Raw genomic sequence first — 27,916 nt, forward strand, 5'->3', positions numbered from 1 at the left:
TCTCTAAATTCTTTTTGTGTGAAATCCTATTACATACAGAAGATACGTTTGTGTTTACATCACAACAGAAACTTAAGTAGCCCCAATAGATGACTATGGAATACATTCAAGTTTAAACTGCATACTGATATGGCCAAGTTGTTACAATAACCTTCACCAAGCCATACTATGTGGCAAGTTTAAGGTGGTTATCATATTTCTCCATTGACCCTCATGATACAGCTTACATGAAGTTATATCATATAATATCATCAAGTCAAAATTAATTATCACCTTCATTGGTTGTGACATTTCTACAATTTTTTTTTCACGATTCCAGAAAAATACATTACTGGATATACAAGAAATAGTTTGATCTTGACTTAAGAAGAATACATTGGTAATCTAAACATGGGCAGATAGGACTCCAAAATATTAGAAGTGGGGCTCTGAACATCTTTGATTTACACTTTCATCTTAAATCTGTATTATCAATATCATGAAAAAGCTTTTACGCACATTTTACAAATAATAGCAGTGGCTTAGTGGTTTGGACACTTGCTTCCCAACTAGGAAGTCGCTGTTAAATTCTAGATCCTGGCGCCATACCAAACCATAACATAATAGGTTGTCTTTTATTTTGCTAAGTGCCTGGCATCGAAAAAGAAAGTCATCAGTCTTTTGGATATGACCTTAAAATGGTGGTCCAATGTCACAGTTAGCATTGCACAATAAAGAACCCTCACTATCATGAATGGAAGCACCTTGTACAGGTCAAAATTTGTGGCATTTCTCCAAAGTTGGAGGTGTCTCTACATGAAAAAATTCTTGAATGGAACATAAAACAACATTCAAACATAAAATTGCAGTCAACTAAATAAAAAGAAAGAAGAAACATGGCTACATACTTCCTGCCCTCATATTTGGCCAAGGTATCTTGAAGGGTTGAGGACATCTGACTGCTGAAGAATCTGGAGTACTGAGTGGCCTCCCCTTGCCTGGCAAGGGACAGAACCAGTCGTTTGATGTAGGCCAGAAGCTGGGTGGAACACACACTATCCATGTTCTCCTTAATGACGGGAATCACCTCCTTCATGATACCTTTGATCTGTTGGTCTAATTGCTGTGTGTCAATCTTTGGATACTGAAAATAAATATTTGAACTTACACAAGGGTTATCCTCACGCTAAGTATATCATTGACTGTAACACTATACCCCTAAAATCTACTGATATCGTTCTTTTCCAATGAGCCAAACAGTGTTTTGAATGCACAAGTTCATGTATGCACAATGCTTGTACATACAAATGTATTTCTCGACAGGCAACTTACTATAGCCCCTGCAATTTGTTGTGAGGGGAAAAGAACTAAATTCATGAATCTACCAAAACAATCAGTGTTTTTTTGCCACTATTTTTGCACTGAAACCTTCACTGTACTATGGGGTCAATTTCAATGCTGATACATATACATCACAACAGTAGCTACATGTATAATTGTGGTGCTTTAAATAATAATAATACCCCCCCCCCCCAATATATATATATATATATATATATATATATATATATATATATATATATATGCATGCTTGTGTGTGTGTGCGTGTGTGTGTGTGTGCATGTGTGTGTGTGTGGTGTACACTTTTTCATACTGTCTCAGTTCTGCAGTACAAGAATTTCTTGTACTAAAGACATGTTTCTGAACCTGTACTGAACTGAATGGCTGTAAAGACATGTTTCTGAACCTGTACTGAACTGAATGGCTGTAAAGACATGTTTCTGAACCTGTACTGAACTGAATGGCTGTAAAGACATGTTTCTGAACCTGTACTGAACTGAATGGCTGTAAAGACATGTTTCTAAACCTGTACTGAACTGAATGGCTGTAAACTTCATTGGATACATGATGTGTCTTATTTTTTAAGTCTTGTCCTTACAGTTATGAATTCCCTCTCCTCTACTTACAGACATGGAGGAGAATGAGCTTTCACTGCCCTGGTCCACAGCTGAACTACTGGTGGGTTCTTCTCCCCCAAAGGCCTGCTCCCGAAGTTCACGCTGCTGGGTCAGGGCTCGAGCCTTGGCCTCACCTTCAGCAATTTTCTTGTCATATTCCTTCATTCTCTTCAGTGCCTGGCAAAATAGAATAACAAACATTTTGTACATTCACATTTTGCTGAAATATATTTTTCCATCTTTCAATTTAAGAAATAAAATGACAAGTAAATCTAACAGTTTGAGTTGTATGCAGCTGCTTAATGTGAAAATATAATTTCCATCAGAAACAAATATCAATCCTGACCTCATAAATTTGTAAAACAGGGAGACTTTATACCTTGTCTAAGTGTATGACAGTGTCCCCAAGGGAATCCTGGGCAAATGGACTATCCCAGTAACTGTTCGAGGGGGTGGACAGAGAACTGTCATTGTCTGCATTCTCCTCATAATCAAATGGATTGTTCTGAATGGATTGTCCCCTAGCTAAAGCAGACTGACCAGTTCTGAAGGTTGGAACATTTCTTGCCCTCACCTGCTAAAATTCGGAATATGGAAAATGTTTAAACTTTGTAAGTTCTCATTACAAAACTTTATTTTATGTGTAGTGTAGGACTGGGTATTGCCACCAATTATTGTATAGCAATATACAAGCAACTCCCCAGACCTTTAAGGCCATAGGACCACAATAAAACTTAGATGGAGTTTTCAGTTGTCCAGAAATCACCCTTTACTTTGGCTGATTTTAACGTCTATACTACACCAGATACTGATGTGTGATGATGGTAAAATTTATAATTCTATTTTCCCAGTAATATATCAATCTAATAAAAAACAAGATGTGTTTGTGAAACACAAATGCCCCCAATAATGGCCAATTCCGAAGATGGCCAAGGTCACAAGGACAAATATCTTGGTACCAGTAGAAAGATCTTGTCACAAGAAATGCTCATGTACAATATGAAAGCTCTAATATTTACCATTTAGAAGTTATGACCAATGTAAAAAAAAAATTAAAAGTAGGTCAAATGTCAAGGTCAAAAGGTTTAGTACCAACGGAAAGGTCTTGTCACAAGGAATACTCATGTGAAATATCAAAGCTCTATCACTTACTGTTCAAAAGTTATAAGCAAGGTTAAAATTTCAAAAAGTAGGTCAAACTCCAAGGTCAAGGTCACAGGATCAAAAATGTTGGTACCCACGGAAAGGTCTTGTCACAAGGAATACTCATGTGAAATATCAAAGCCCTATCACTTACTGTTCAAAAGTTATTAGCAAGGTTAAAGTTTCATGATTAGGCCAAGTAAAATTAATTAGTAGATTATCATTCAAACTTAACAAAAAAATGGGGCGGGTGGGAGGATTTTATTTTTTATTTTTCGCCATGGTATTCTTGACCTCAAAAATGCCTTCTCTCATTGAGAAAAGGCTTTATAAATCATAATTACATGTGTATTTGGGTTTCTAAAAGGCAAAGTGAAACAAAGTACCTTTACGATACCGGACCGGACATAAAAATATCCGGAAATCGTAATTTTGAAAAATAAAAAAAATCGGGGCGGGGCGATTTTCGAGGGGCGGGCGGGAATGATAATCTACTAATTAATTTTACTTGGCCTTACAGTATTACAGAATGACAGACAGGACAAAAACAATATGCCCCTCGATCTTCAATCTCTGGGGCATAAAAAAATAGTGTTGCATCTAAAAACCATCATTCACTTTTAAAACTTTAGATATTAAAGGTTAATTGATAATTGTAGCAGATCATTGAACAAGCCATTTGGCGAAGTTATGAAGTCACAAAGCTGTGTTTTCTTACTTGATAACAATGGCCATCATGCAAAAAAGGGCCCCTCTCAATCACCTGTATTGTATTTTATATTTTACACAGAAATGCATCACAGTATTGCAAGATTTACAATGACGAAATAAAAGATATGAGAGTCTGCCTATTTCCAAACATTTAACTTTTCATTTTCAATTCAAAGAAAAAAACTATATAGAACAAAGATAAAATTTCAATTTTAACTAGTAAAAATTGAAACCCATTAGTCAGGTAACAGAACACAATATGTACTACAGGTATCTGATGATTTAACCTTTAAAGAGTTTATTTGTCTGAAAATGTTTGAAAAACAATACACAGTGTATGACAATATGTGTCTGTAAAACACTGATGCCACTGTATGGCAGCTACATGTACATGTATGTTGCTAATGGCCAAAGTTAAAGTTTTTCAAAAGTAGGTTTAAACCCAAGGTCAAGAGATCAAAAACTTTGGTACCCAAAGAAAGGTCTTGTCACAAGGAATACAAAACTGAAAGATCTTGTCACAAGGAATACAAAGCCCTAGGACTAACAGGTTAGAATTTATGGTTATTGTTAAAGTTTATCAAAAGAAAGTCAAACCCCAAGGTAAAGGTAAAAATAAATTTGGTACCAAAAGAATGGTCTTGTTATAATAGGGATTCCCTTAAACAGTTTCAGAGGGGCGCCCCGCCCTGCCGCCTTTTGCTGGCGCCCCTCTGCCCTTTCCCAAATCTAAAACAAAAAAATCGCCGCCCTTTTTCCATTGAAGACAACACAAAAATTCCCCTTTTTGTACCCCAATTACAAACGTCTGTTTCTTTTGTGAAGTTCGTTTTAGATCATAATCATGCAGTATTTGACCAGGTAAATTGAACAGATCGTAATTGATCACTTGTGTCTAATCCGATAATTGGAAGCACGTGATAACGGTAAACATCTGTCTAAGTATGGTATCATTTTCAAAAAAAAGTTTATACTACTTTAATCTTGCGAAATTTGTTCGGTATGATATTGTGACAAGTTTTTTAATTTGAAAAAAAATGGTGACCGTTTTCTTTTCATCACTATATATATATGCATTTACCATTTTGCTTTTACGGTGAACCGCTTTGAATCGGTACACGACTGTTAAGTGAACCTAGCTAGCTAGATGCGCGGATTGGCACGCGCTCTTGTGTACCACAAGAAGTATGAAGGAGATATTATGAGCAGTTTGAGAAAAGTCATTTTGAAACCCATGTCATTTCGTGGCACACCATTCTTTCACTGCATTTATCACAATTAAGAGAGATGTCAGTTTTATTATCAATTTGAGTAGTAATTCCCCGGCCATTTTGCACACAAAAATACTTGGAAATTCATTTTTAAAACACGAACATGAAGTATTCATCTATGGAAATAACATTCTTAATAATATCTAGAAGATTGTTAAAAATTTCTGATACGTCAAAAGTTGTTAGGTATAATATCTATAATTAGCGATATGTAAATCAGATAAACAAGAGAGACAACTCAATTTCGCAGAGATCGTGTGATGAGACTATTTTACCGTATCAAAATAAAATTTAGATATTACGGGTAGAATATAAATTAATACATATCAATTAACCATGATTCCGCTGTCAATTGACTCTGTGCAATATTTCAAAACAAGGCACAGAAATTCCTGAAACATCGAGCAGCTTCAATTAAACTTTCAAATGACGTTTTTCAGTGTTGATCTTCCGTACGAAAATTTTAAGTGATGGGGAATTGCATGTATTCGATCAACAGCTAACGAAAACAGGAGTTAAAATGTTTTCATTTATGAGTAAAAAATAACTTAAGGTAAGGTTTGCGACATTTTGACATGTAGCGAACAAAGTCATGTTGCATATCAGTATGTTCAGTAGGAATTTATCTTTTGAAAATTGACTTCTTTAAAAAATAGCCCGTGTTGTTTTTTTTGACCAGATGGGCTTAATTTTGTGATGTTTTACATTTACGTGATCTTTGTACAAACGGGAATATTAGTGTTATAAAAACTAATCGAGGCAAACTTATGGGGTAAAAAGCTGGTAGAATTCTTAATAAGAGTATTATCTATAAGATTATACTAGTTGGTAGAAAGTTTTTATTTTAAAATACAAAACATAGCACTTTTTATATCTTTAATAAAATTTAATTGGTTGCCATGGCAACAAAAAATGCATATTGAGCAGCTTTATAAGGTCTACGTCAGAAAAATTTCACTTTAAACATAATATTTGGACCATAAACATTTAAGAGACCATATAAAATTACTACCCACCGGGCTTTGTTTCCCTGGTAACAGATTAAAAAGAATTATTTGATTCATTGTTACTTTGTTTTATAATTGTACAATTTTTTGAAGAGTGCATTGAGCATTTTCATGAAAACCTTGACTTGTGAGGATGTGATGTTTAATGCCCCGAACAAAGCGAGGGTTCCCTTCTGCCCCTGTCTGAGGTACTAATTTTCCCTGCCCTTTTGAAGCTGCTGTGGGAATCACTATATAAGGAATACACACATGAAATATGAAAACCCTATCACTATCATTTCAAAAGTTATGGCCAGGGTTATAGATTTTGCGGACAAACTGACAAAGTATATGCCCCCAAAACTCCAATTACGGGGGCATAAATTCTGAATAATATGTTTAGACTATATAAGGAATCACATTCTACGGAAGTTTGTTGGGTAACTACAATGGAAAACTTGATAATTTGCATAACAGTGATACTGTTATGCATAAATTATTACATTTTCCATTGTTATTCTCACATACCCAACAAACTAAACAAAGATTCCTTTATATATATATATATATATATATATATATATATATATATATATATGTATATATATATTTGAAATGAATATGAAAATATAAAATACTGACTAAAAGAAATTGAAATACACATGACATTCCATGTAAACTGCCATTATCCCTGCCCATTGACCTGAACTGAGAAATTAACATTCAGGTGTAAGTTGTAGGAAAATTAACACATTTGAACTTCAAAGGGTTATCACAGAGATAACAGTTGACAATGTAAATATATTGTAATACACCAGAATATCTATATTACATGAATACGCAACTTCCAAGATATCAGCTCTTCTGTGATGGAGGTACATTCGGTATTCTGTTGAACGCTTGGGTGGGTACAAGATGTATATAAATTTATCATACTTTCATGTAAAATACTCGAATCTGATTGGTCAAGAAGCATTTGAAAAAACATATTGTTACCCTCTGAGAACAGAAAGCACGCACTCCAGGGTGATAGTATCTAGCAACAGGTAACATTACTTGACAACGGGTGATATTATAATAAATTTCACATGCGTCAAATTTATGCGCGTACGATTCGCCGTAGATTGTTAGACGACGTCGTTAGAGCGTTTGTAATAAACACGAATACCCGCATCAATATACGAAATATCGCACGACAGTGATTGATCAAATGTAAACAGACTTTATGATCCTTCTGCTTTGTTGTTTATATAACATTTAGTATAATAAAACAAATATAGTTGAGGGTAACATTGAAAATTTTCACCCCTCGAGAAACCATTGTCAACCTCGGCTACGCCTCGTTTTCTTGAGGTGAAAATTTTCAATGTTACCCTCAACTACATGCACTATTCATATATCATAGACTAGAGCAATGTAAATAAGGATAAAGTTATGAAAGCGTAAACTTTGTTTATATCAGCCGTTGGTATACATTAAACTGACCAAATGAAGAATATTTGTTTGAATTAGGTCATTAAATCTTTTTTTTATTTCCTCTTCTGCAAGAGTGATACTTTAATCAAAGAAAGATGGTGATTATCGATTTTTGTTTGAGCTATTTTATTATCAATTACTCATAAACTTACTAAAATTGTGTGTCCCAGCAGTTTGGGTGGTTGCATGATGTCTGATAATCATGCTTTAGGCAAAATATGAAGGCAGCAATTAGCATTTGTACCCACCACGTGTGAACGAAAGTAAGTTTTGCATCTAACTGTGCGTAAGAGTTCCACAAATGGAAAGAACTATTGGGCAATTCGGAAATTGTGTATTACCCTGCCCTTGTATGAACATCACAGTTTGGAAATTCTAAAAGAGTTCATACAATCACTCATGTGTCAAACACAACAGATACTGACCTCAATATCCTCATCTTCATCAGTCATCAAGCTCTCACTGGGAGTGAGTTCAGAGGCAGTGTAATTGTACAAAGAGGTGGCATTCATCCAAGCAGGGGGTGGCTGTAATGCATGTTAAAACTTCAAGAAATGCTTTTGTTTAAAAAAACCGAACAACCTATCTACATTCTTTATATTCCCCTTTCATTAATATCGATTTGATGCAAGTGGTAATATTTTGGTGTTCAGCTATGTGTCAGTTGCATTTATTAAAATACTTACTGCTTCCAGAACAGAATTATTTGCACTGGCTTGCTCCGTCAGGTGTTTGGATACAATATCTCTGATGCTATAGAGAACTCGCTGACGTAGGTAGTCTGTAGTTAAAACCTGGAGTTCCCTAAACAGCTCTATCAGGAAGTGGGGTCTGTTCTCATTCTGAGAAATCAAGGTAGCTACCTCCGAGTAGATCGATTCCCTCAGTGTCTCAAACAAAGAAAAGTCAGTCTGCTCTGTAGAAAATCTGTTCAAAAAATAGAATTAGATTTAAAAAAAATAAAACAGCACACTGTGAAATTTACCATTTGTTCAAACTCCATCCTTCAATACCTGCTATCTAGACCCTGACTTTCTAATGCTCTTGCTTCGGCCTGAAATCTATTTGATACAGTGCTGGCAATACTGCTGTTCTCCAACTGGAATCCTGCCCCACTAATTCCCGCACTCAGACCTGGGCGATATTCCCTATCGATGGCACCATAACTCCTCTGGCCCCTGGTTCTCAGATCTGGATTTCCATCCATACCTACAAATGTACATGTTATTTATCAAAATTAATGTGAATTCAAACTATAGAGTCTACACATCAATGTATATGTACAGTGTATGTAAGAATCAGAATTTGAATGGAATGGCCTTCAGTAACTTACCAGATTCATGTTTACTTGAAGCAAGCGACATTGTAGACCATTCACTTTGGGTTTTCTGGCCCTGACTGCAAATAAATAAATTGCATCTTGTTAACAAAAATTCAGGTAGACAAAGTTACATATCATTTAAGTTGAAATCATAATGTCATTATGAAAGATCCAAAAGAAAAGCAATACGTTTTCTTTCTCCTGAGTATTTCTTGTAAGTTGAGGGGTGGTTCTACATCTGGATTTTCAGAAATACTGGTTTGTTGTGCCTGGGAAGTCTGTCTTCTGTTGCGATCAGACATGCTGGAGGTTTTACGCTTCAAGCTTCTCTCTGCACTGTACTGTCCTACAGAACTGCTTTTGCTGCGTATGCCTCTCCTGTGCTGTTCCACATTGTTCTGCTCGACAGCGTCTGGTCTTTCTGATGCAAACACCTCCGTCAGATCCTCTCCTCCAGCTGCCTCATTCAACAATAAATTCTCATTACTCCTGTTCCGAAATGATCTTGCTGACAACCTAGGCTGAAAATGAAATCCTCCTGAAGCATTTGGAGTTAGACCCCTAGAGTCTAGTCCAGATGGTAGCGATGTCTGAGATCTGGATCTAGACAGTTCCTCTAATGGTGCCTGTAGTGCAGGTAATCGGGGGTCTAGTTCCGGGGGCTCAAACAGAAGAGACAGACTCTGCATCTGTCGCTGCATGTTCTGCATTTCCAACTGCTGCATGGTAATCTGCTGTAGACACTGGTTCAGAGTTAGCATCAACTGCTGCTGTTGTAACTGTTGTTGTAAGGCATTGGGATCAGGGTATCGTGGTCCAAGGCCTGAAAAACAAATAAAGTCAATCAACACCTGATGATGCAGGGAGTGGTTTCGGTCCACTCTTCCTTTTCTCAAAATGGAAGTCATTCACATGTATTAAACTTTTTCAATACAATCATATACTATGGGATTATGTATGCAACAACAAAATTCATACTGAGAATTGACTGTTTAGTTTTAAAGAGAAGTAGAAAATGTTCTCATAAGTAAAAAAGTTTACTACAGAATCTGTCTGTGGAAAAAAGTACTTTTAAGTTCTACTTTGCCCTATTTTTCAAAAAACTTAAGAGAATGGAAAAACATGGAAGCTAATATGCAGAAAAGTACTTTATATCATATATCAAAGAAGCAGGAAACTACACATAATTATTGAAATGAATCATTATACATCTCGCTTCTCACAGCTGTGACCCGAGTTCGATCCCCATGATCAGCAGTGGTTGTATGCGAAAGGGATGGTCTGTTATATACACATACACGTATCAAACTTTTATTTATGCCACTCTGATAAAGTTGGAAGATTTTTTTCAGCTGATGAAGGCTTAAAAAGTAATATTTTTTTTCTCTTACAAAATTTTCTTGAGTTAACTTCCACCTCAGCCTATTCTCTCTTTCTTTACCTGCTGTAGTAAGGTTGGGCTGCATCATACTGGTGCTTTGATTGGTCAGCAGATTCTGACAGAGATTTGCAGTTCTCTCCAGCTGCTGCTGAAGATTTTCGTACCCTCCCCCTGGAGAGGACATGGATGGGGCATTGTCTTCATCATCCTGTATGATGTCCTCAGGAGCAGTGTAATTCTGTAATAACAATAAAAACTTCACTTCTTTGCAGTCACTACTGTTGATACACATCACACATACACTGAACTTTTACACTTTTATGCATGTATCAAATTCACTGTGTATTCTGCTTCATTCCTATTGAAATCTATTGCTTGTCAATTGCAACTATGAAGACACATTTTGTTTCAATCTAGTTGGATGGTTTTTTAAGTGCTGTATGTGTGTGAATATATACAAATTGCGAACTCCGCAACCCATTTTGTTGGAAAAAATGTTTTCTGATTTAATTTCTTACCTCCTATTTGAATTTAGGATAACAAGTAATGCTTACCTAAATATGATGGTTTATTTTATGTGTTTAGAGTTTGTCCTTCTTGGACTATTTCCCTTTACCATTGTTCAAAGATGAAATCATTACCAAATATGGAGACAAGTCAAGGTCAGGTAATTTTCAGCCGTTACATTTAAATAACTTACAGGTCAATAATATCTTTATTTTATGTATTTGAAAATATCTATATAATTATTACAAAAACTTTTTTTTAAAAATTACAGAAAACATAAAATGTCCTTTTGTTTGTTAGACAGGATATGAAGATCATAAGCATTGCAGAGAAAGTTTGCATAACCCACTAATGTAGTTTATATGCATTTTTGTTGTATTGTTTATAGGATTAAACATTCTTTTTGAAGAATTTATCGAAGTGTAAACTCCGGACATTTTATTCACAAACTGAATAAAAGTGTGAAGCACTTTTATGTTAAGTTTGTGAGTAAAATGTCCTGAGTTTACACATCGATAAATTCTTAAAAAAGAATGTTTGATACTTTCAATTCCAATTCATTTCCTTTATTAATAATTTCAAAATTTTTAATAGTTTCCCCGCACTTTATTTGTTTTCAGGCACGTATGAATACATCGCGTTTTCGGATTTATTGATGTGTAAACTCTCATTCAGCTATATTTTTGTCCAATCAAAACAACTGTAATAAATAACATTGGAATTATTTCTGTTTAACCAATCAAAGACAGTATTTTGTCATTTAAATAATACATCAATGTTACTGTTTTTGAAAAAAAAATTCAAAGCTAAAGTATAAAGTACCTCCTGCTTGATTCTGCTCCCACGATACGACTTTGGTCTTGCACCTATGTATAAACAATGATAATGTAGTTTAATTTGAAACAAGTGTTCCGAGCTGAAAACAGTTGCAACATAGCCTTTTTAAGTATAATATCAATCTCCACCTTTTGCTTCCTTGGACCTGGGGAAGGTCTGTTGTTTCGATTTGATTTTCTTTCTCTGCTGCTCCCTAGCCTGTCTTCTCTGTCTGACATCATTCTCTATAGTGTATGTGTTGTTGTCGGAATCATTCTCTTCCTCTTCTTCTTCCACTTGCACAATACCATCACTTGGGAAACCTGTTAAATACCCCAATATCCACATTAAACTCCACTACTATTTACAGAACATTTTCAAACTTCTCTGCTATTTGCGGTTCATTTTCAAATTCCTCTGCTATTTACTGTACATTTTCAAACACCTCAGTTATTTACTGTACATTTTCAAACTCTACATCACAGTTACAATACTATTTTCTTTGAAGCAACGTACCATCATCCTCATCCTCCATGTTGGGTCCCTGTTGTCTGTCATCGTCCTCTGTAATACTCTCAAGATTGTCTACGGTGGAACCTCCCCAAGTAGCCATTGTGGCATCAGCACTGGCACTCACTCTGAAAATAATATTTATATCAAAGTCAATAACAGTATATTTTGCTTCAAGTTGCTTCAGTTATATATTTATATACTGTATATACATATATTGGGCACCTAATAAAAGCAATTCAAGATTATGACCCCCATCCCCTGTTTAAGCTTGGCCATATTAAATCTGACCTTCATAAATGACCTAAAGCAGTCACATAACTATTAGGGTTGATGAAAGGTAAAGTTGTGTACAGATAGAAAGAAACAAACCACATGCATGTACATTATGCCTGCTGAGAGACAAATAAACTAAAATCAACAAGTATTACAAAAGACTGGTAGAGTTCTCTATTGCCTGCTGAATTGATCAATATACTTTACAATTTGGTCAGCAAAGTATCACATTTAGTCTGAATTTAGGTCACAAAGTTACTCAGGTGTGACAATGAATTGACAACTTTTTTCTCAGTGTGAGTGACAAATACACTCCAGTTTTACTGATTATTTCAGAATAGGTCAATATATTTTTTTTTTGTTTCTTCAGAAATATCTTTTCCATTACTAAAATATCTCCCATATTATTTTTTTCATGGTTATAAGCAGAATAGGTGTTGTACAATTCCCAAAGAAATACACTGCAAGGTAGATGTGCACTAACCAACAATTAAAACTATAAATAGAATAACTTAACAATAGAAGACTGAACCTGAATGGTTTAGCTAGAATAACAAGAATTCTATTGGTCAGAAACAGTAACAATAGAAGAGTATTCTGAAAGTTTTCTTTGTGTGATATCAATTGACTGACCTCAAATATAGATTGACAAATGAATGGTACATGTGGACAATTTGTAAGATGTTTACTGAAAATTTCTTAAAAGAAATTGATGAGAGTTTAATAAAGTTCAATTTAATCAAGAATCAAAGAAAATGTATGAGAGAGAGAGAGAGAGAGAGAGAGAGAGAGAGAGAGAGAGAGAGAGAATGCAGCTTTTTCTGTACTTAAAGTAATCAAACCTATCTTTGAAAGAGAAATATAATCAAATTTGATTTTATCAAAAATTTATGGATTTAGAAAGTTTCAAACTTTAGTGAGAGAGATTGAAAGATCAAGAGAGAATGCATCTTTTTCTTTACTTAAATATGTTAAAGCAATCAAAAGTATCTTTGAGAGAGAAATATAATCAAATTTGATTTTATTGATGTTCACTTTAAAAACAAATTAGGGAATCAGCTGTAAAAGACACTGAAATCAACTCAGATTTACCTGTAATAACAATCTATGCTTCAGTAACTTTGTGACCTAAATTCTGACCAAATGTGATACTTTGCTGACCAAATTGTAAAGTCTATTGATCAATCCAGCAGGCAATTGAAAACTCTATCAGTCTTTTGTAATTCGCTGTAAAGGACATAGATTATTTCTATCTGTATTATACTGACATGTACCGACTTACCCAAATGCATCTGTGGTTAATGATACTGTATCGCTCTGACTGTCTTGGTTCTTGCCATACTGCTTACGACTACCGTCTTTCTTCATAATTGCCTCTAGCTCCCGCTTCTTCTGTCTCAACTCCTCTCTTAGCATTCTCTGCTTTCTCATCTTACCATATACTTCGTCATTAGAGGAAACTGTTCAAAAAAGATATGTTGCATGTCTCTGTCCAAAGGAGCCAACAAAATGCTTCTAATCAGTTCTATTATAAAACCTTGAACGATTTTTTTTTTAGCAACTAAATAATTTTTTTTTCTGAATAGGAAATTTGATTTCAAAACCCGTAGTACATTTAACTGACACCTGAGCCATACATTTCATGGTGAATTTTACCCTCATTTTCATTCAAAACTTCTTGATCTCCAAATTTTTTTTTACATTGTGCAATCCATCATTCAAACAGAAAAGTTGTGTCCTACTGCATGTTGGTTTAGACAGATTGTACTATAATTCATATAAAAACAAAAGAAACAAATAAAATAAACCTACATGTCACTACTGGAACACTGGTACGAGTTCGTTCACTGCTGACTTCTTCATCTGGAGCTGTTGTGGTAACCACAGTATCCTCTGCCTTTCTGGATTTGTCTGTTTTCACCTCAGTGTCATCTTCCTCAGGAGCCTCCTCTCTCTCCTACAATAATGAATTCACACCAATGTCCCAAATCTTCAATTCTTATAAGATTAAACCTTCAGTATTCTGCAGATGACCCTCCCCCACCCTACTAAACCTAGGCATAATATATGTACATGTATGTACATATTAAATTACATTGTCATTGAAAAACAAAAAACTGAATTGAATTAAAAATATTACCACTGTGAATCTATCATGCAGGGACTGTAACTCCTGCTGAATGGCCAGGAGCTTTTGTCTTTCATCTCTCAGCTGTTCCAGTTCATGAAGCTGTTCCTGCATTTTTGCTTCATAGAACGAATCTCTATAATCAGAGATGTTTGTCTATTAGGCAAGCGTTTCGCAAAATACAAACTACCCTAATCACATATACAGTCATTAATTGTTTCTTAGACACAAGCAATCAACATATTCTTTATAGCCTACAGTTATAAGTTTATTCAAGGGTACCATTCTATTCAAAATCTATTTAAAATGACTTGCCTTTCTGCTCCATTTGGCACTTCACCCTCACTTTGATCATTTTTATCCTCCTGGTCAGTGAACTGTGACTGTGCTTCTTCAAGTGTAGCAGCCAGCTCTGTGATACTGTCTGGAATAGCTTCAGCTGCATCTGGAGTGTGCTGCACCAAGGATACGATGCCCTGAAGCTGCTTCAGTTTCTCCTTTGCAGCTTTCAATTTCCTACAGTTATAAATATACTTTATTCCTTAAATTTGCTGATTCCTGCAATATTTAGCACATCTAAATCAGTATATTATTATCAATCAGGGATTATGTGTGACAAAAGAGCTCAAATTAATCATGTGCCATATTTTCTTGTTCCACAGAATGTAATTCCTACCGGACTTTCTCCTGTATTTCTGGGTCATCTCCCCACGGTCCCAGGCTGGAGAGGTTGGATTCCACCTCAGAACTATCTGACTGAGAGCGATTATCTTCATCAGACTTGGATACAGTGCTTGCTTGTGGTTCTACTCCACCAGAAGTTTGTGACTGTTGCCTGTAAAGAAAAATAAAATTCATACAACAAGAGTTATCAGCAGACAACACAGCTAACTGGCAAGCATGAATCTACTTGCCTCATTCCTCTTGATTAAAATATATAGAGCCAAGGTTAAAGATTTTTGAAAAAGTAGGTCAAAGTTCAAGGTCACTAGGTCAAACATATTTGTACCAAATGAAAGGCTTGGTCATGAGGAATCTAGATTTAAAATATCAAAGCCCTATCTTCCTTGGTTCAAAAGACACAGCAAAGGTTGAAAGTTTATCCCTTAAAGTGTGATGCTTTTGCCACCTCCACTAATACTAAGGTCATGACAATAGTTTTCTGAACATTCATCCTGAAGAGCTAATAAATGCTGTCTATTGAGACTTAATGTACAATCAATTTGTATTCCAAATTGTAAGAATGCACAAGTCTCTTTTCAGCTGTTAAACACATTATTGTCCATTTCTACACTTTGAATTTTACTATTCTTTGGCAAGTACCGACATTTCATTATCACATTTCTTACACAATGTTCTGTGCTGTAATTCCTGCTCATAGCCCTCCATCGTTCACTTAAATGCTGTATTCACAGTATTTAGAATCTTACACAATGTTTTGTGCGGTATTCTTTGATAGCCCTTTATTATTCTTTAGAAGGTTGTACATTGCGGTATTCTTTGATAGCCCTTTATTATTCTTTAGAAGGTTGTACATTGTATTCACAGTATTTAGAATCTTACACAATGTTCTGTGCCGGTATTCCCTGCCCATATCCCTCTATCATGCTTTGGAATGCTGTTCTCTCATCCACAGCTGGTACCTCCCCGGCAGCAGTAGTGGTCTGGTAATACTGAACCAGTGAACGAAGCTCATTTAATCTCTCCTTCACTTCTTGAAGTTTACTGTGAAATAAAAATACCTAACATGAAAGAAACAATGAGGAAATTCTCAACTTTACAGTAGTATATTGAAATAAAGCATCAGACATGTTTAAGTTTTAATTCCAACATCAGATTAAACCTAACAAATGGCTTAATATACAAACTGGAGTTTTTCCCTGGCCTCCAGAATATTCTGTAATTCCTCTGCCTCGACAGCTGTTTGATCTGCTTCTGCCACAGTTGATATTCCTGCACTTTGATGACCAGTAAAGGATGATGCACTTGGTGGTGGCAAGCTTTCAGCTCCTGACAAGAATATAACCGCGTACTAGCTTACATGATATGAAAAATTAGGGGAGGGCAAATTCAAAACACAATGTAATTTTTCTGACACACATCCTAGGAGTATTGCTAAAGCATGTAAAGCAAAACAAACCATAATGTAATGAGCATTCTACAAAACATTATAGAATCTCATGATTAATGAAAATAGACTACAAGATATGTCACAAGCAGTATTAAAAATTTCTGGACGATAAACCTTTGGATAAATCTTGAAATTCAGATTTGATTGTTCTTTAATTTTACCTTTAGTGAATATTTTGATGCTTACTGATCTAGTGGAAATTCTAAAATTCTATACAAGTTGGCAAAACATAGGACAGAAACAATATATAGTTAAAGTTAGTTTTTCATGTTGTTTTTCAATTAAAAGATATAAAAGCTATTTATACACTATAATTTAAAATTCAAGTACCATGGTGCCATTACAGAGACCTACAATTGATACATCTTTGTAATCTATGCAGCTACACATGTATACAGTACATATGAACTCAGAAACACCAATTCTAACTGTTTGGGGAAAACCCTAGTAAAAGTGAAATTCTCAACATATGTTTATGAACCTATTTTACCTCGTGGTGCATTTACAGAGGCATTGTTGAGCTGAGTAATAACATCACTCCTCTCATTGCGTAGAGAGCTAAGTTCCTGTAGGAGTGAGTCCATTTTCAGCTTTTTCTCCTGCAGTTCTCTGAGCTTGCCCTGTAACTGCTGTTTGTTGTCCTCCAGGGCACCACTGGCTGCTGCTGCAGCTGCCTCTACTTCAGGATTACTCTGTCTCTCCACCATGTCTGTATTCTAAAAGTCAAAACTTCCACATAGAAAACTGTTTATAATAAGCAAAAACTACATTCATTATTTCACTTCATACTTGAAGTTCACCCATCTCATAAATAGAGATCATTTCATTAAATAAAAAATATGTACAGTAATATACCACTTATTTATTTGGCTCTGCACACGTCTTTTCATTTCCATGATTATATAAGCAGAATAAATATGTACACAATACTAACTTGTTCCTTGAATTCATTTCGTACGTAATTTCTTCTAGAACTGCGGTCAGTAGATGATTCGTGCCTGCCAGGGTTTTGTACTTCCACCGGTATTTCTACAGGGATATTTTGAGCTCCTTTTGAAGCTAAAATATTAGAAACAGATTCATACACTAGAATTCTCATGGTAGGTATTTTTAGTCTCAGTTTTCTCATCTGTATTCTTAAGAGCAAGTCATGTACATGTATGAATACTTATTCTCTGTCAAGAAAATAAGTTAGAGAAACTAAACAAGAATACCAGAAATGGTAGATACTATGCCCATCACAAGGATGCTTTTATCTAAATGTTTGTTTCCTATGCTACTGATCAGTAAACATGGCGAAAAAGTCACCAGTTATTGTATCAGCCATCATCAAGCTGTGACATACTTTCTTTTGCAACATACGAGTAAAGTTCAACAACTTATGATTTATTCAATCATCAAAGATAATTTTTAAAAAAATTATCATGAATTAAAATCCTTGCAATGTGCACATCTTCAATTTCTACACAAAGGCCTCAGCTTGAAAACTGTGAGAGGAGTCAAATGGACAAACCATGTACATGTACTCTGCAATATTTCCTCAAAACTGATTAAATCCAACAACCTGTAATTTTCTCAAAAAGAAAATCAAAGTCCTTGCCACATGCATATATGCAACCCACATACACTCTGTCTAATGAGAAGGCACTAGCCTTAAAGCTATGAGAGAAGTTATGAAGACAAACCATGTGCTCTCTGTGCAATATTTCCTCAAAACTTGACAAAATCTAACAACCTGTAATTTTCTCAAAATTAAAGACAATCAAAATACTTCCCACAAGCATATCTTTCATGCACATACAAACAAACTGTCAAATGAGAAGGCATTACCTATAAAACTATGAGAAAAGTTAGAAACACAAACCATTTACTCACTATGTAATATTTCCTCAAAACTGACTAAATCCAACTTGTAATTTTCTCAACAAGAGACCCATGGACTACATCACTCACCTGAGTCACCTTGGTCAATATCTAAAGATATTCCCTATATATGTATGTAAAACTTTGATTCCCTATTCTGGCCCCATCCTACCAACAAACTTGAATCTGCGCTATGTCAGGAAGCTTTCATATAAATTTGTACTTTTCTGGCCCAGTGGTTCTTGAGAAGAAGGTTTTAAAGATTTTCCCTATATATTTGTGTAAAACTTTGATCCCCTCTTGTGGCCCCATCCTACCACCAGGGGCCATGATTTCAACAACCTTGAATTTGCACTATGTCAAGAAGCTTTTATGTAAATTCACACTTTCCTAGCCCAGTGGTTCTTGAGAAGATTTTCAAATGTTTTCCCTATATATTTGCTTGTATAACTTTGATCCCCTATTGTGGCCCCAACATAACCCTGGGGGTTATGGTTTTAAGAAACTTGAATCTCCACTATATCAGGAAGCTTTCATGTAAATTTCAGCTCTAATAGCTTAGTAGTTCTTGAGAAGATTTTGAAATGGCCCACCTTTTTTTATTTTTTTTTTTTATTTTAACATATTTGTGAGTATTTTTTCTTGAAGGGGGGCATGGCCCTTCATTTGAACAAACTTAAAAACCCTTCACCCAACAATGCTCTTTGCCAAATTTGGTTGAAATTGGCCAAGTGGTTCTGGAGAAGAAGTCAAAAATGGGAAAAGTTTACAGACAGATGGTGGACAATGTGTGATCAGAAAGCTCACTTGAGCTGAAAGCTCAGGTGAGCTAAAAATTGAAGAAAATCAAAATCCTTGCCACAGACACATTTTCAAACCCACATAAGCATTCTTTAAAATAAGGTCCTCATCTGAAAACTATGAGATGAGTTAAATGAAAAAATCATGTACCCTCCACAAAACATTACTTTCAAATAAAGTGGCAAAACTCCTGAAACAGAGGTCAAAATGGATCAAAATTACATGATCTACAGTATTAACCTACAAAGAAGATACACAGAATGTTTCACTTTGATATGTGACAGTGAAAAGACAAAAACAGAAAACCCCAAACGCATGGACAGATTATGTGCAGACATCGCTGTATCGACACAACCATTCTGTCTAAAGATGGACGCATAAAAAGATTATCTAGGACCTTTGTCAGCTTGTCAATAATATACATTTATTGCATGATAGTGAGGGAGATATGAAGATTTATTCACCCAAGAAAAATCATATTCTCCGAGGGCAACGCCCCACTCGGGGAATATGATTTTTCTTGGGTGGATCAATCTTCATATCTCCCGAATATTCATGCAATAAATCATTTATTATACCGAGACAAAGCAAGACTACAAAAGTGCATTTGAAATTGGAGTCCGCTCATCTATATATTGTATGTAGCTGAGATCGCCCTAACGGTAACACCACGCTGTCAACGTATTCCTGTAGAAGGTACAAACAACGAAATACAGTGGTATGATAGCCAGTTTTTGTATTTCCATTCTCCTTGAATGCTGATTTACTTGCTTGTTTTTGTATCAACCAAAACCAGGCAATTTAATATCAGAGACCCGAATATATTTTACGCCTTACGAACTATGAAAATAGATTGACTCGGCCTTATTGTGACGTCACAATAAACTTCGTCTACCTTGACGTTAAATTTACGGGAAATGCATGAGGCTTCCCAAGGGATAAATATGATAGGGAGATATGATGTTTGAGAGGGAAATATGAAGTTTTATCATCCCTGGCACGTGACTGTCTAGACCAATCAGATTACACGTTGCATAGAATTCTCATACTGAGGTATAATAAGTGTTTTTATCACCTTAACCTTTAGCCTCCATATCAATCTAGCTAACTATGTATCAAATATAAAACCTTCATGCCATACATGTTAACTCACCCGATATTGTTAGGTTTTAACTGACTATATTTTTTCTACATGAAACCAAACGATATTTCGTTATTCTGCAAACAAACTAGAAATCGTGGATGTCAATAATTCCAGCTAAGTAACCATAGCAAGTGTGTATGAACCATGTAACTATTCGAAAAGACAATGGCTTCCCCTAGGAAGACTGTTCAAATATATGCGTTATACACCTTTATTGCCATTCCTGTTGTATGTTTTTATTGTACTCATTTATAGTAAGACGCCATGAACATTGTCATGTTATAACCCTATATTTTGCTCTCCATATTGGGCCATGAACCTCTCTTCAGAGGTTTACATGTATGCTGCATGTTAAAACACATTTTCTTGCATCATATGATCTAAATTTTCTCACTGTGATCTTAACATTTGACCTGATAACCTATAAACAGTAGGTATATTTCTCTGACATCTTACACATGCATACAACCTAAATAAATACGAAGCTTGTCTAATGAAAAATGTTCAAGTTATGACTTCTCATAATCACAAAGTCATCCTGTTGACACCTACATGTATCACAATGGCATCTGTCCTTAAAGTTTACGTGTGTTTCCTTCTACAAATTGTCCATTCACATACACTGTATTCAAAGACTGTACATCTACAACTACTTAGGATATCAAATTACACAAAGTGTTGCTGGAAAAACACGCATACAGTGATTTCTGTAGGGCTTATGCATCTTTAATGTCGAAAAATCCTTATGAACAATAATCTGAATGAATAAGATTGATTTTCCTTAAAACTGTACTCAAGCCCAAAATGCAATATACATGTACCTTAAGAGAGGCAGAAATATTGCTAACATTATTGATTTCAAAGATAGTGTTAAATTATGGATATAAAGATAACTGAAAATGAACCTTGATTTCCCCAGTTGCGAGCCTCTGCTAATTTTTCCTCAGCATCTCTCTGTATGGCAAGTAATGCAGCTTGTCTGCCCTTCAGAGCTCTCATCTGAATTAAACACAGTAAAGTCATTCAGCTGCTACATTCTTATCGTACACATCAATTTTCTTCTGGAAACCATTCTTATTCTAGTTACCTGCTCCTGTTGATCCTTTAACTTTTTCAATAGTCTCTCCTGTAATAATAGTGCCTGAATACCTTCCAAATCACCTCCTGCTGCAATCTCCTCCAGATCCGCAAACTGTAACCCAGACACATAACTATTATAATAAAAGCAATGTAGTCACACGCACCCCCAACCCCCTGCAAAAAAACAACCCATGTTATGCTCAACCCCCACCCCCATACAACAACAACAAAAACCCACCCCAATATTCAGCTGACTATTAAAAAAAAATTTTTTTTCACAATTGTGTTAAGCCATTATTTCACGATTTACAAAACACTACTCATATCTGAAGTTTTGAGTGCTAATACTTGCACATATAAACTTTAATGCATTTGGAGCAATTGCATGAGAGACAATCTATGACATGCCAAGACACAAACAACAGAATATCAATATGGTGCAACACCGATAGCACTAATTTATGATGACCTACACCTGTGTTAAATTTTGAATATTATTTTCATTATTTTAAATAATATGCTAAAATCAGTAGACAACCAGTACAATAATCACTTACATTAGGCTCCTCCCACTCTAGCTCCTGTCTGGAGGAATTATCAGTGTTCTGGACCATGGTGTTTTCCATGTCAGACACCATCGAAGTCCCCTCATCCTGCTCTTCCTCCTCCTCCTCCTCCTCCTCATCGTCAAACATTCCCAGTTTGTCCTCGATTCGAGGCCGAGATCTACCCTGGTTCAGCTGATTATACAAAACATCTTCTGTGTTGGCCTAAAAACAATCCTTTTCTTGTCACTTAAAAGTAATATTAAAATTTGTTTGTCTTGATATAAATGTAATATTTAAACATCTCAAGTAACTAAATTATTACATGTGTAAACACCACATCTAGGCAATCTAATGTAGCTTATATGAGACAGATATATTCAAAATGGGCTAATATTACCGAGGATTGAACTTTCCTATATTACCTTTAATGTACGTTTGCAATACATGTATATTACATCCATCGAACATCTAGTCACTATTTTATGGTCTACAGAGATTTTTTTTATATAATGCAATACCCTTTGACCTTGCTTAAATTACTGGTTCTAAATTATGACTAGTGCTCCAACAATCTGACCAAATTTACAATCAATATTCAAACTAAAGGGTCCATTTTGATTGATAATTGAACAGTAACTTCACATATCAACACAGAATCCATGAAATAATTATAAGTACACACACATACCAGAACATTATTCTTTACACCTAATCAACATGCTCTAATACATCATGTTATAATTTAGATTTCATCTATATCAAGTTGATTGTAGCAGATAAATATTTCATTGACAATCAAGATTAATCACACGTCCATCCAATAAGCTTCAGTAATGCAGTATCAGATTGTGGAAAGACTTCCCTCTAATAAAGTATTATATAACTTGAGAAGCAAAATATTACTTTTCAAAATATACCTATCACCAACACCAGGAGGAATATGTGCACAAAGTCTAATGATCCTAGTCTTATTAGTATTGTTGTTCCTTCTTGATTTAAAGATTACTCATCAAAGAATGACCTTGAAAAATAAAGGAAATCTTCCTCTCACCATGGGGAACCTGTGTGCCAGGTTTGATCATCCCAGCCTTTTTCATACCCTTTTTATTCCTCCCAAAAGGTGCTCATGGATGACTAGACGGAAACATTGCATAATCCTGGCATAATAACAGCCTGTCTGTGATGGTTGAATATGTATCAAGTTTGATTATCCTAGCCTTATCATTACTGTTTCTATCTTGTTTTATGCCTTCAAAATTCATAAAGGCTTCTTCCTCAAATCATGGGGAATATATGTATCAGGTTTGATGATCCTAGGCTTTTAAGTACTGTTTTTATTTGACCAACAAGGTGTTAACAGACAGATGGACAAACACGATGTTTTTATTTGATCAACAAGGTGTTAACAGACAAATGGACAGACACAATGTTTTTATTTGATCAACAAGGTGTTAACAGACAGATGGACAGACACACTGTTTTTATTTGACCAACAAGGTGCTAACAGATGGACACACCGCTCCATACATAATATGAATTGTCTATGATAGGCATATAAAGTGGAATTTTTAATTAATTATATGTCAAAGTGGTCCTTCATTTGAAGAAACTTAAATACCTTTCATAAAGAATGCTTTGTGCCAAATTTACTTAAAATGTGGACAACAACACTGACTGACAAAAAAAGTAGGTTCACTTTAAATATAGAATGCCCCTGTTTATTTTCATTATGAACAAATCCTTGCTTGTGCCAAATTCCCAGCATAACAATAAATTGGAGACTTTAAACTTTTATTACCTATAAAGCATTCTTCAACACAAAAACAGGTCATGTAAAATTTTATCGTCCTTGATTGTAATGGTAAAATGTTTACATTTTTACATCAGATACAAAAAATTTCAATTAGAGCACAATCCTCAATTAAACAAGAGATGTTTGTAAAACACATATGCCCCCCATGGTGCAAAATTGAAAAGGGTTATACACACACACATCATTTAATTGAGAGTAGTATCATCAATTCAAAATATTGAGCAGACAATATCTTCCTATGTCAAGAGTGGATTGACCATGTGACCTAAAAATCAATAGGGGTCATCAACTCCTGAAGATGTACCAGTGTACCAAGGTTGATGTCTGTCAAGCAAAGGGTTCTCAAGATATTGAAGGGACAGTATATTCCTATGTCCAGTTTGACCCTTGACTGTTGACCATGTGACCTCAAATTCATTAGTAGTCATCTTCTCCTGATGATGTACCAGTGTACCTAGTTTGATGTCTGTCAAGCAAAGGGTTCTCAAGATATTGAACAGACAGTATATTCCTATGTCCAGTTTGACCCTTGACCTTTGACCTCAAATTCAATAGGGGTCATCTTTTCCTGAAGATGTACCAGTGTACCAAGTCTGAAGTCTGTCAAGCAAAGGGTTCTCAAGATAATGACCGGACAGTATATTCCTATGTCCAGTTTGACCCTTGACCATGTGACCTCAAAATCATTAGGGGTCATCTTTTCCTGAAAATGCACCAGTGTACCAAGTTCGATGTCTGTCAAGCAAAGGATTCTTGAGACATTCAGTGGTCAATATATTCCTATGTCCAGTTTGACCCTTGACCATGTGACCTCAAAATCAATAGGTGTCATCTTCTCCTGATGATGTACCAGTGTACCAAGTCTGATGTCTGTCAAGTAAAGGCTTCTCAAGATATTGAGTGGACAGTATATTCCTATGTCCAGAGTAGATTGCCCCTTGACCTTTAACCTTTTGACCTGAAAAATAATAGGGGTCCTCTTCTTTTTATAACCAACCCACATAGGAAATATCATTACAATCAAGTGAATGGTTCTCAAGATATTGAGCGGACAACTCATGGTCTACCACATGGGGTTAAGACCAGCAGTTTGACCTTGACCTTTGACCACGTGACCTGAAAATCCATAGGGATCATCTACTCTCTAAGGAAAGCCTCTGTATCAATTTTGGCTATTATCAAGCAAAGGGGTCAAAAGATATTGAGCGGACAACATATGGGCTTAAGACCAGAGGTTTGACCTTGACCTTTGACCATGTGACCTGAAGGTCAATAGGGATCATCTACTCTCCAAGGGCAACCCTTGTACCAAGTTTGGTAGTTATCATGCATAGGGGTCAAAAGTTATTGAGTGGACAACACATGGTCTACCACATGGGGTAAAGACCAGCAGTTTGACCTTGACCTTTGACCATGTGACCTGAAAATCAATAAGGATCATCTATTCTCCAGGGGCAACCCCTGTACCAAGTTTGGTTGTTATCAAGCAAAGGAGTCGAAAGATATTGAGCGGACAACACATGGTCTACAGACCGACCGACCGACAGTTGCAAAACAATATGCCCCCTCTTTTTCAAAGGGGGGCATTAAAAACCAAAATGAGAATTGATGCATATATCACTTGTTGTTGCATATAGATGAACTTAGTTCGATTGATGCATGTAGACCATGATCTATTTTGATGACTAATTGAAATCTTGACATTTTTGACAATTTCCAATGAAAATGCAAGAAAAAAATAATGAAATTTGTGACTTAATATTCCAGAAGAGGAATTAGTATTTGGTATAATATAATTCGAAATTATATTTACAGTACTTTGGAATTTATTGTACAAAGGGGCGTGGCAGTTGAGTTGCGCAGCGATGAGAATGTCACACCCTTCTGTACAATAAATTCTATCCTAATGAAAGTATCTGTAAATGTCTTTTGTCATGAATATTCATAACTATCATTGACAAATTGCACACAATGTGATATCATAAGTCTGCTGTTGTCAAGAGTTAGAAGTAGGAACAAAAATTGCTAAATTTGACAGAGATCAGTGACATGGACTTTTTAGAATTTCAAAATGATTTGGATGACATTACGTGATCTCAAATATGCATAGTAATGGATAATGAAAAAAGGGATTGGGCACAGACTTAAGCAACATACAACACATGTTTTTTGCAGTTGAGAATCATTACATGCATTTATATTGGTGTGTGTTAATTGAACACATAACTTTTGCTTAATTTATCTATAAGTTGCATTTCTTATGTTTTCATCATTGAATAAATGTTAAAAAAATTGTTGCTTTTCTATGTTCATAGCTAAGCTCCACTCTAAAAGTTGCTATATTTTGGAATTCCACAAAAGGTTTTCTGTCTGATTTAAAATACGGCTAAGCTCAAAGAAAAAAGTACTGCACCATGACACAATTTTGGTTGACAATTTTAAAGTAAAAACAAGATGTGTTTGTGAAACACAAATGCCCCCGATAATGGCCAATTCTAAAGATTGCCAATGTCACAAGGACAAATATCTTGGTACCAGTAGAAAGATCTTGTCACAAGAAATGCTCATGTGCAATATGAAAGCTCTAATATTTACCATTCAGAAGTTATGACCAATGTCAGGTTTTTAAAAAGTAGGTCAAACTCCAAGGTCAAGGGGTCACAAATGTTAGTACCCACCGAAAAGGTCTTGTCACAAGGAATACTCATGTGAAATATCAAAGTTCTAGCACTTACCATTCAAAAGTTATTAGCAAGGTTAAAGTTTCAGACAGAATTACAGATCTCGGGGTCATAATTACTGAATTTTTCGAGAAATCAAAGAATGTCTGAATTTCAGGGCTAGAAATGTTATAACCAAATCTTGTCCTTTAAAAAATGGCTCAAGAAGACATACATGCAATTTGTGATGTCATATCAAACAAAATGGTTTGCAAATTATTTGGTAATTATAAATCTTCAAACATTTGCACTTTCTAAATATTTTGCATAATGAAAAGTTAAAATCATCAACTCTTTTTGAAATTTCACAGGGCCAAATAATGCCCATGTGAATCTTGTCCTTTGGCTCAGGTGAACTAAAAAACATTAATGATTTGAACAGAATGTTTGCCATTATTACAGCTAAGTATATATGTACATGTATATATAAAATTAAAATTCAGAATATCGGAACTAGAAAATTTTGGAAATCTTCAGAAAAAGAAGTTACGAAAATTATGCATCACTTGGGTGACTCTTGTATACAAAATAGTGAGGGCTAAAGACTCATTTCTGATACAAAAATATCTACCTGGTTTGAAAGTTATTTTGTTGTAAGAGAATGCCTTAGTACCAAAAAACATGAGTTATTGGATTAAATTTCTTATGTTTAAAAGCGAAGATATAAATTTTAAAAGCTTATTTCCTTTATATACGTATGTCATAATGTGGATATTTACTTAATGAGATTTATTTTCTTGAGTCATTAAAACAACCAACCACTATGAAATGATATAAATAATCACAATTCATGCAATCGATCCCCCCCCCCCCCCCCCCCCCCCAGATACGTACATACAGTACTCAACATGTAGCCCCCCCCCCCCCCCCCCCCCATTTTCTTGACATGTGACGTACTTATTGTGTTATTATCATATACAATGTTTGTTATTTAGTACACGCAAAAATCGATTCATTAGCTGGTCACTTGTTATAATTGCGATGAGAGGTAGTAGAAATGCAAGTATTGAACTCGTACATGTACTGAAGAATCCCCCCCCCCCCCTTTTGAGTTTATGATTTTGGGGTTTGGGCAGAATTGCTTTTCTTGCTAAAAAATTTCTACATATATAATGGCACCTTTTTTCTTCGCTTGCTCCCTACCCCTCAACTTTCAAAATCGACGCTTAACTGGGCCTGAACTCACTATATCTGATAGTAGTTATTAATAACGAAGTGCTTGTCTACTGAAAGTTGCCCAAGTTAATGCAGAAAACATGATCTCGTTGGGCATACTAAATATTAAAACCACGACAGAATTGGACACAAAATAATGGTTCCGATATTCTGTATTAAATAACTACTACATTTTGA

The 27,916-nt window shown here is 35.3% G+C and overlaps 1 protein-coding gene across 8 annotated transcripts in view; it reads right to left on the reverse strand.

The window, feature by feature from the left end:
- LOC125681125 (pericentriolar material 1 protein-like) overlaps nucleotides 1–27,916 on the reverse strand; it is a 50,963-nt gene that overhangs the window by 13,592 nt on the left and 9,455 nt on the right. For 4 of the 8 annotated variants that reach the window (XM_056154049.1, XM_048921060.2, XM_056154054.1 and 1 more), the window contains 25 exons: nucleotides 22,040–22,252; nucleotides 21,490–21,594; nucleotides 21,308–21,401; nucleotides 17,529–17,653; nucleotides 17,085–17,310; nucleotides 16,332–16,473; nucleotides 16,027–16,188; nucleotides 15,140–15,298; nucleotides 14,779–14,979; nucleotides 14,476–14,599; nucleotides 14,148–14,292; nucleotides 13,618–13,795; nucleotides 12,066–12,187; nucleotides 11,699–11,872; nucleotides 11,556–11,599; nucleotides 10,287–10,464; nucleotides 9,035–9,668; nucleotides 8,858–8,922; nucleotides 8,538–8,733; nucleotides 8,211–8,451; nucleotides 7,950–8,051; nucleotides 3,799–3,843; nucleotides 2,317–2,514; nucleotides 1,947–2,114; nucleotides 888–1,123 (listed from right to left, as the gene is read on the reverse strand). In XM_056154049.1, the coding sequence (XP_056010024.1) occupies nucleotides 888–1,123; nucleotides 1,947–2,114; nucleotides 2,317–2,514; nucleotides 3,799–3,843; nucleotides 7,950–8,051; nucleotides 8,211–8,451; nucleotides 8,538–8,733; nucleotides 8,858–8,922; nucleotides 9,035–9,668; nucleotides 10,287–10,464; nucleotides 11,556–11,599; nucleotides 11,699–11,872; nucleotides 12,066–12,187; nucleotides 13,618–13,795; nucleotides 14,148–14,292; nucleotides 14,476–14,599; nucleotides 14,779–14,979; nucleotides 15,140–15,298; nucleotides 16,027–16,188; nucleotides 16,332–16,473; nucleotides 17,085–17,310; nucleotides 17,529–17,653; nucleotides 21,308–21,401; nucleotides 21,490–21,594; nucleotides 22,040–22,252 (4,277 nt within the window). The remainder of the gene's footprint in view (nucleotides 1–887; nucleotides 1,124–1,946; nucleotides 2,115–2,316; nucleotides 2,515–3,798; nucleotides 3,844–7,949; nucleotides 8,052–8,210; nucleotides 8,452–8,537; nucleotides 8,734–8,857; nucleotides 8,923–9,034; nucleotides 9,669–10,286; nucleotides 10,465–11,555; nucleotides 11,600–11,698; nucleotides 11,873–12,065; nucleotides 12,188–13,617; nucleotides 13,796–14,147; nucleotides 14,293–14,475; nucleotides 14,600–14,778; nucleotides 14,980–15,139; nucleotides 15,299–16,026; nucleotides 16,189–16,331; nucleotides 16,474–17,084; nucleotides 17,311–17,528; nucleotides 17,654–21,307; nucleotides 21,402–21,489; nucleotides 21,595–22,039; nucleotides 22,253–27,916) is intronic. The other 4 variants (XM_056154055.1, XM_056154051.1, XM_056154050.1 and 1 more) reach the window with 2 other exon arrangements.

This window comes from Ostrea edulis, chromosome 2, assembly GCF_947568905.1.
Source record: "Ostrea edulis chromosome 2, xbOstEdul1.1, whole genome shotgun sequence".
Lineage (NCBI taxonomy): Eukaryota > Metazoa > Mollusca > Bivalvia > Ostreida > Ostreidae > Ostrea > Ostrea edulis.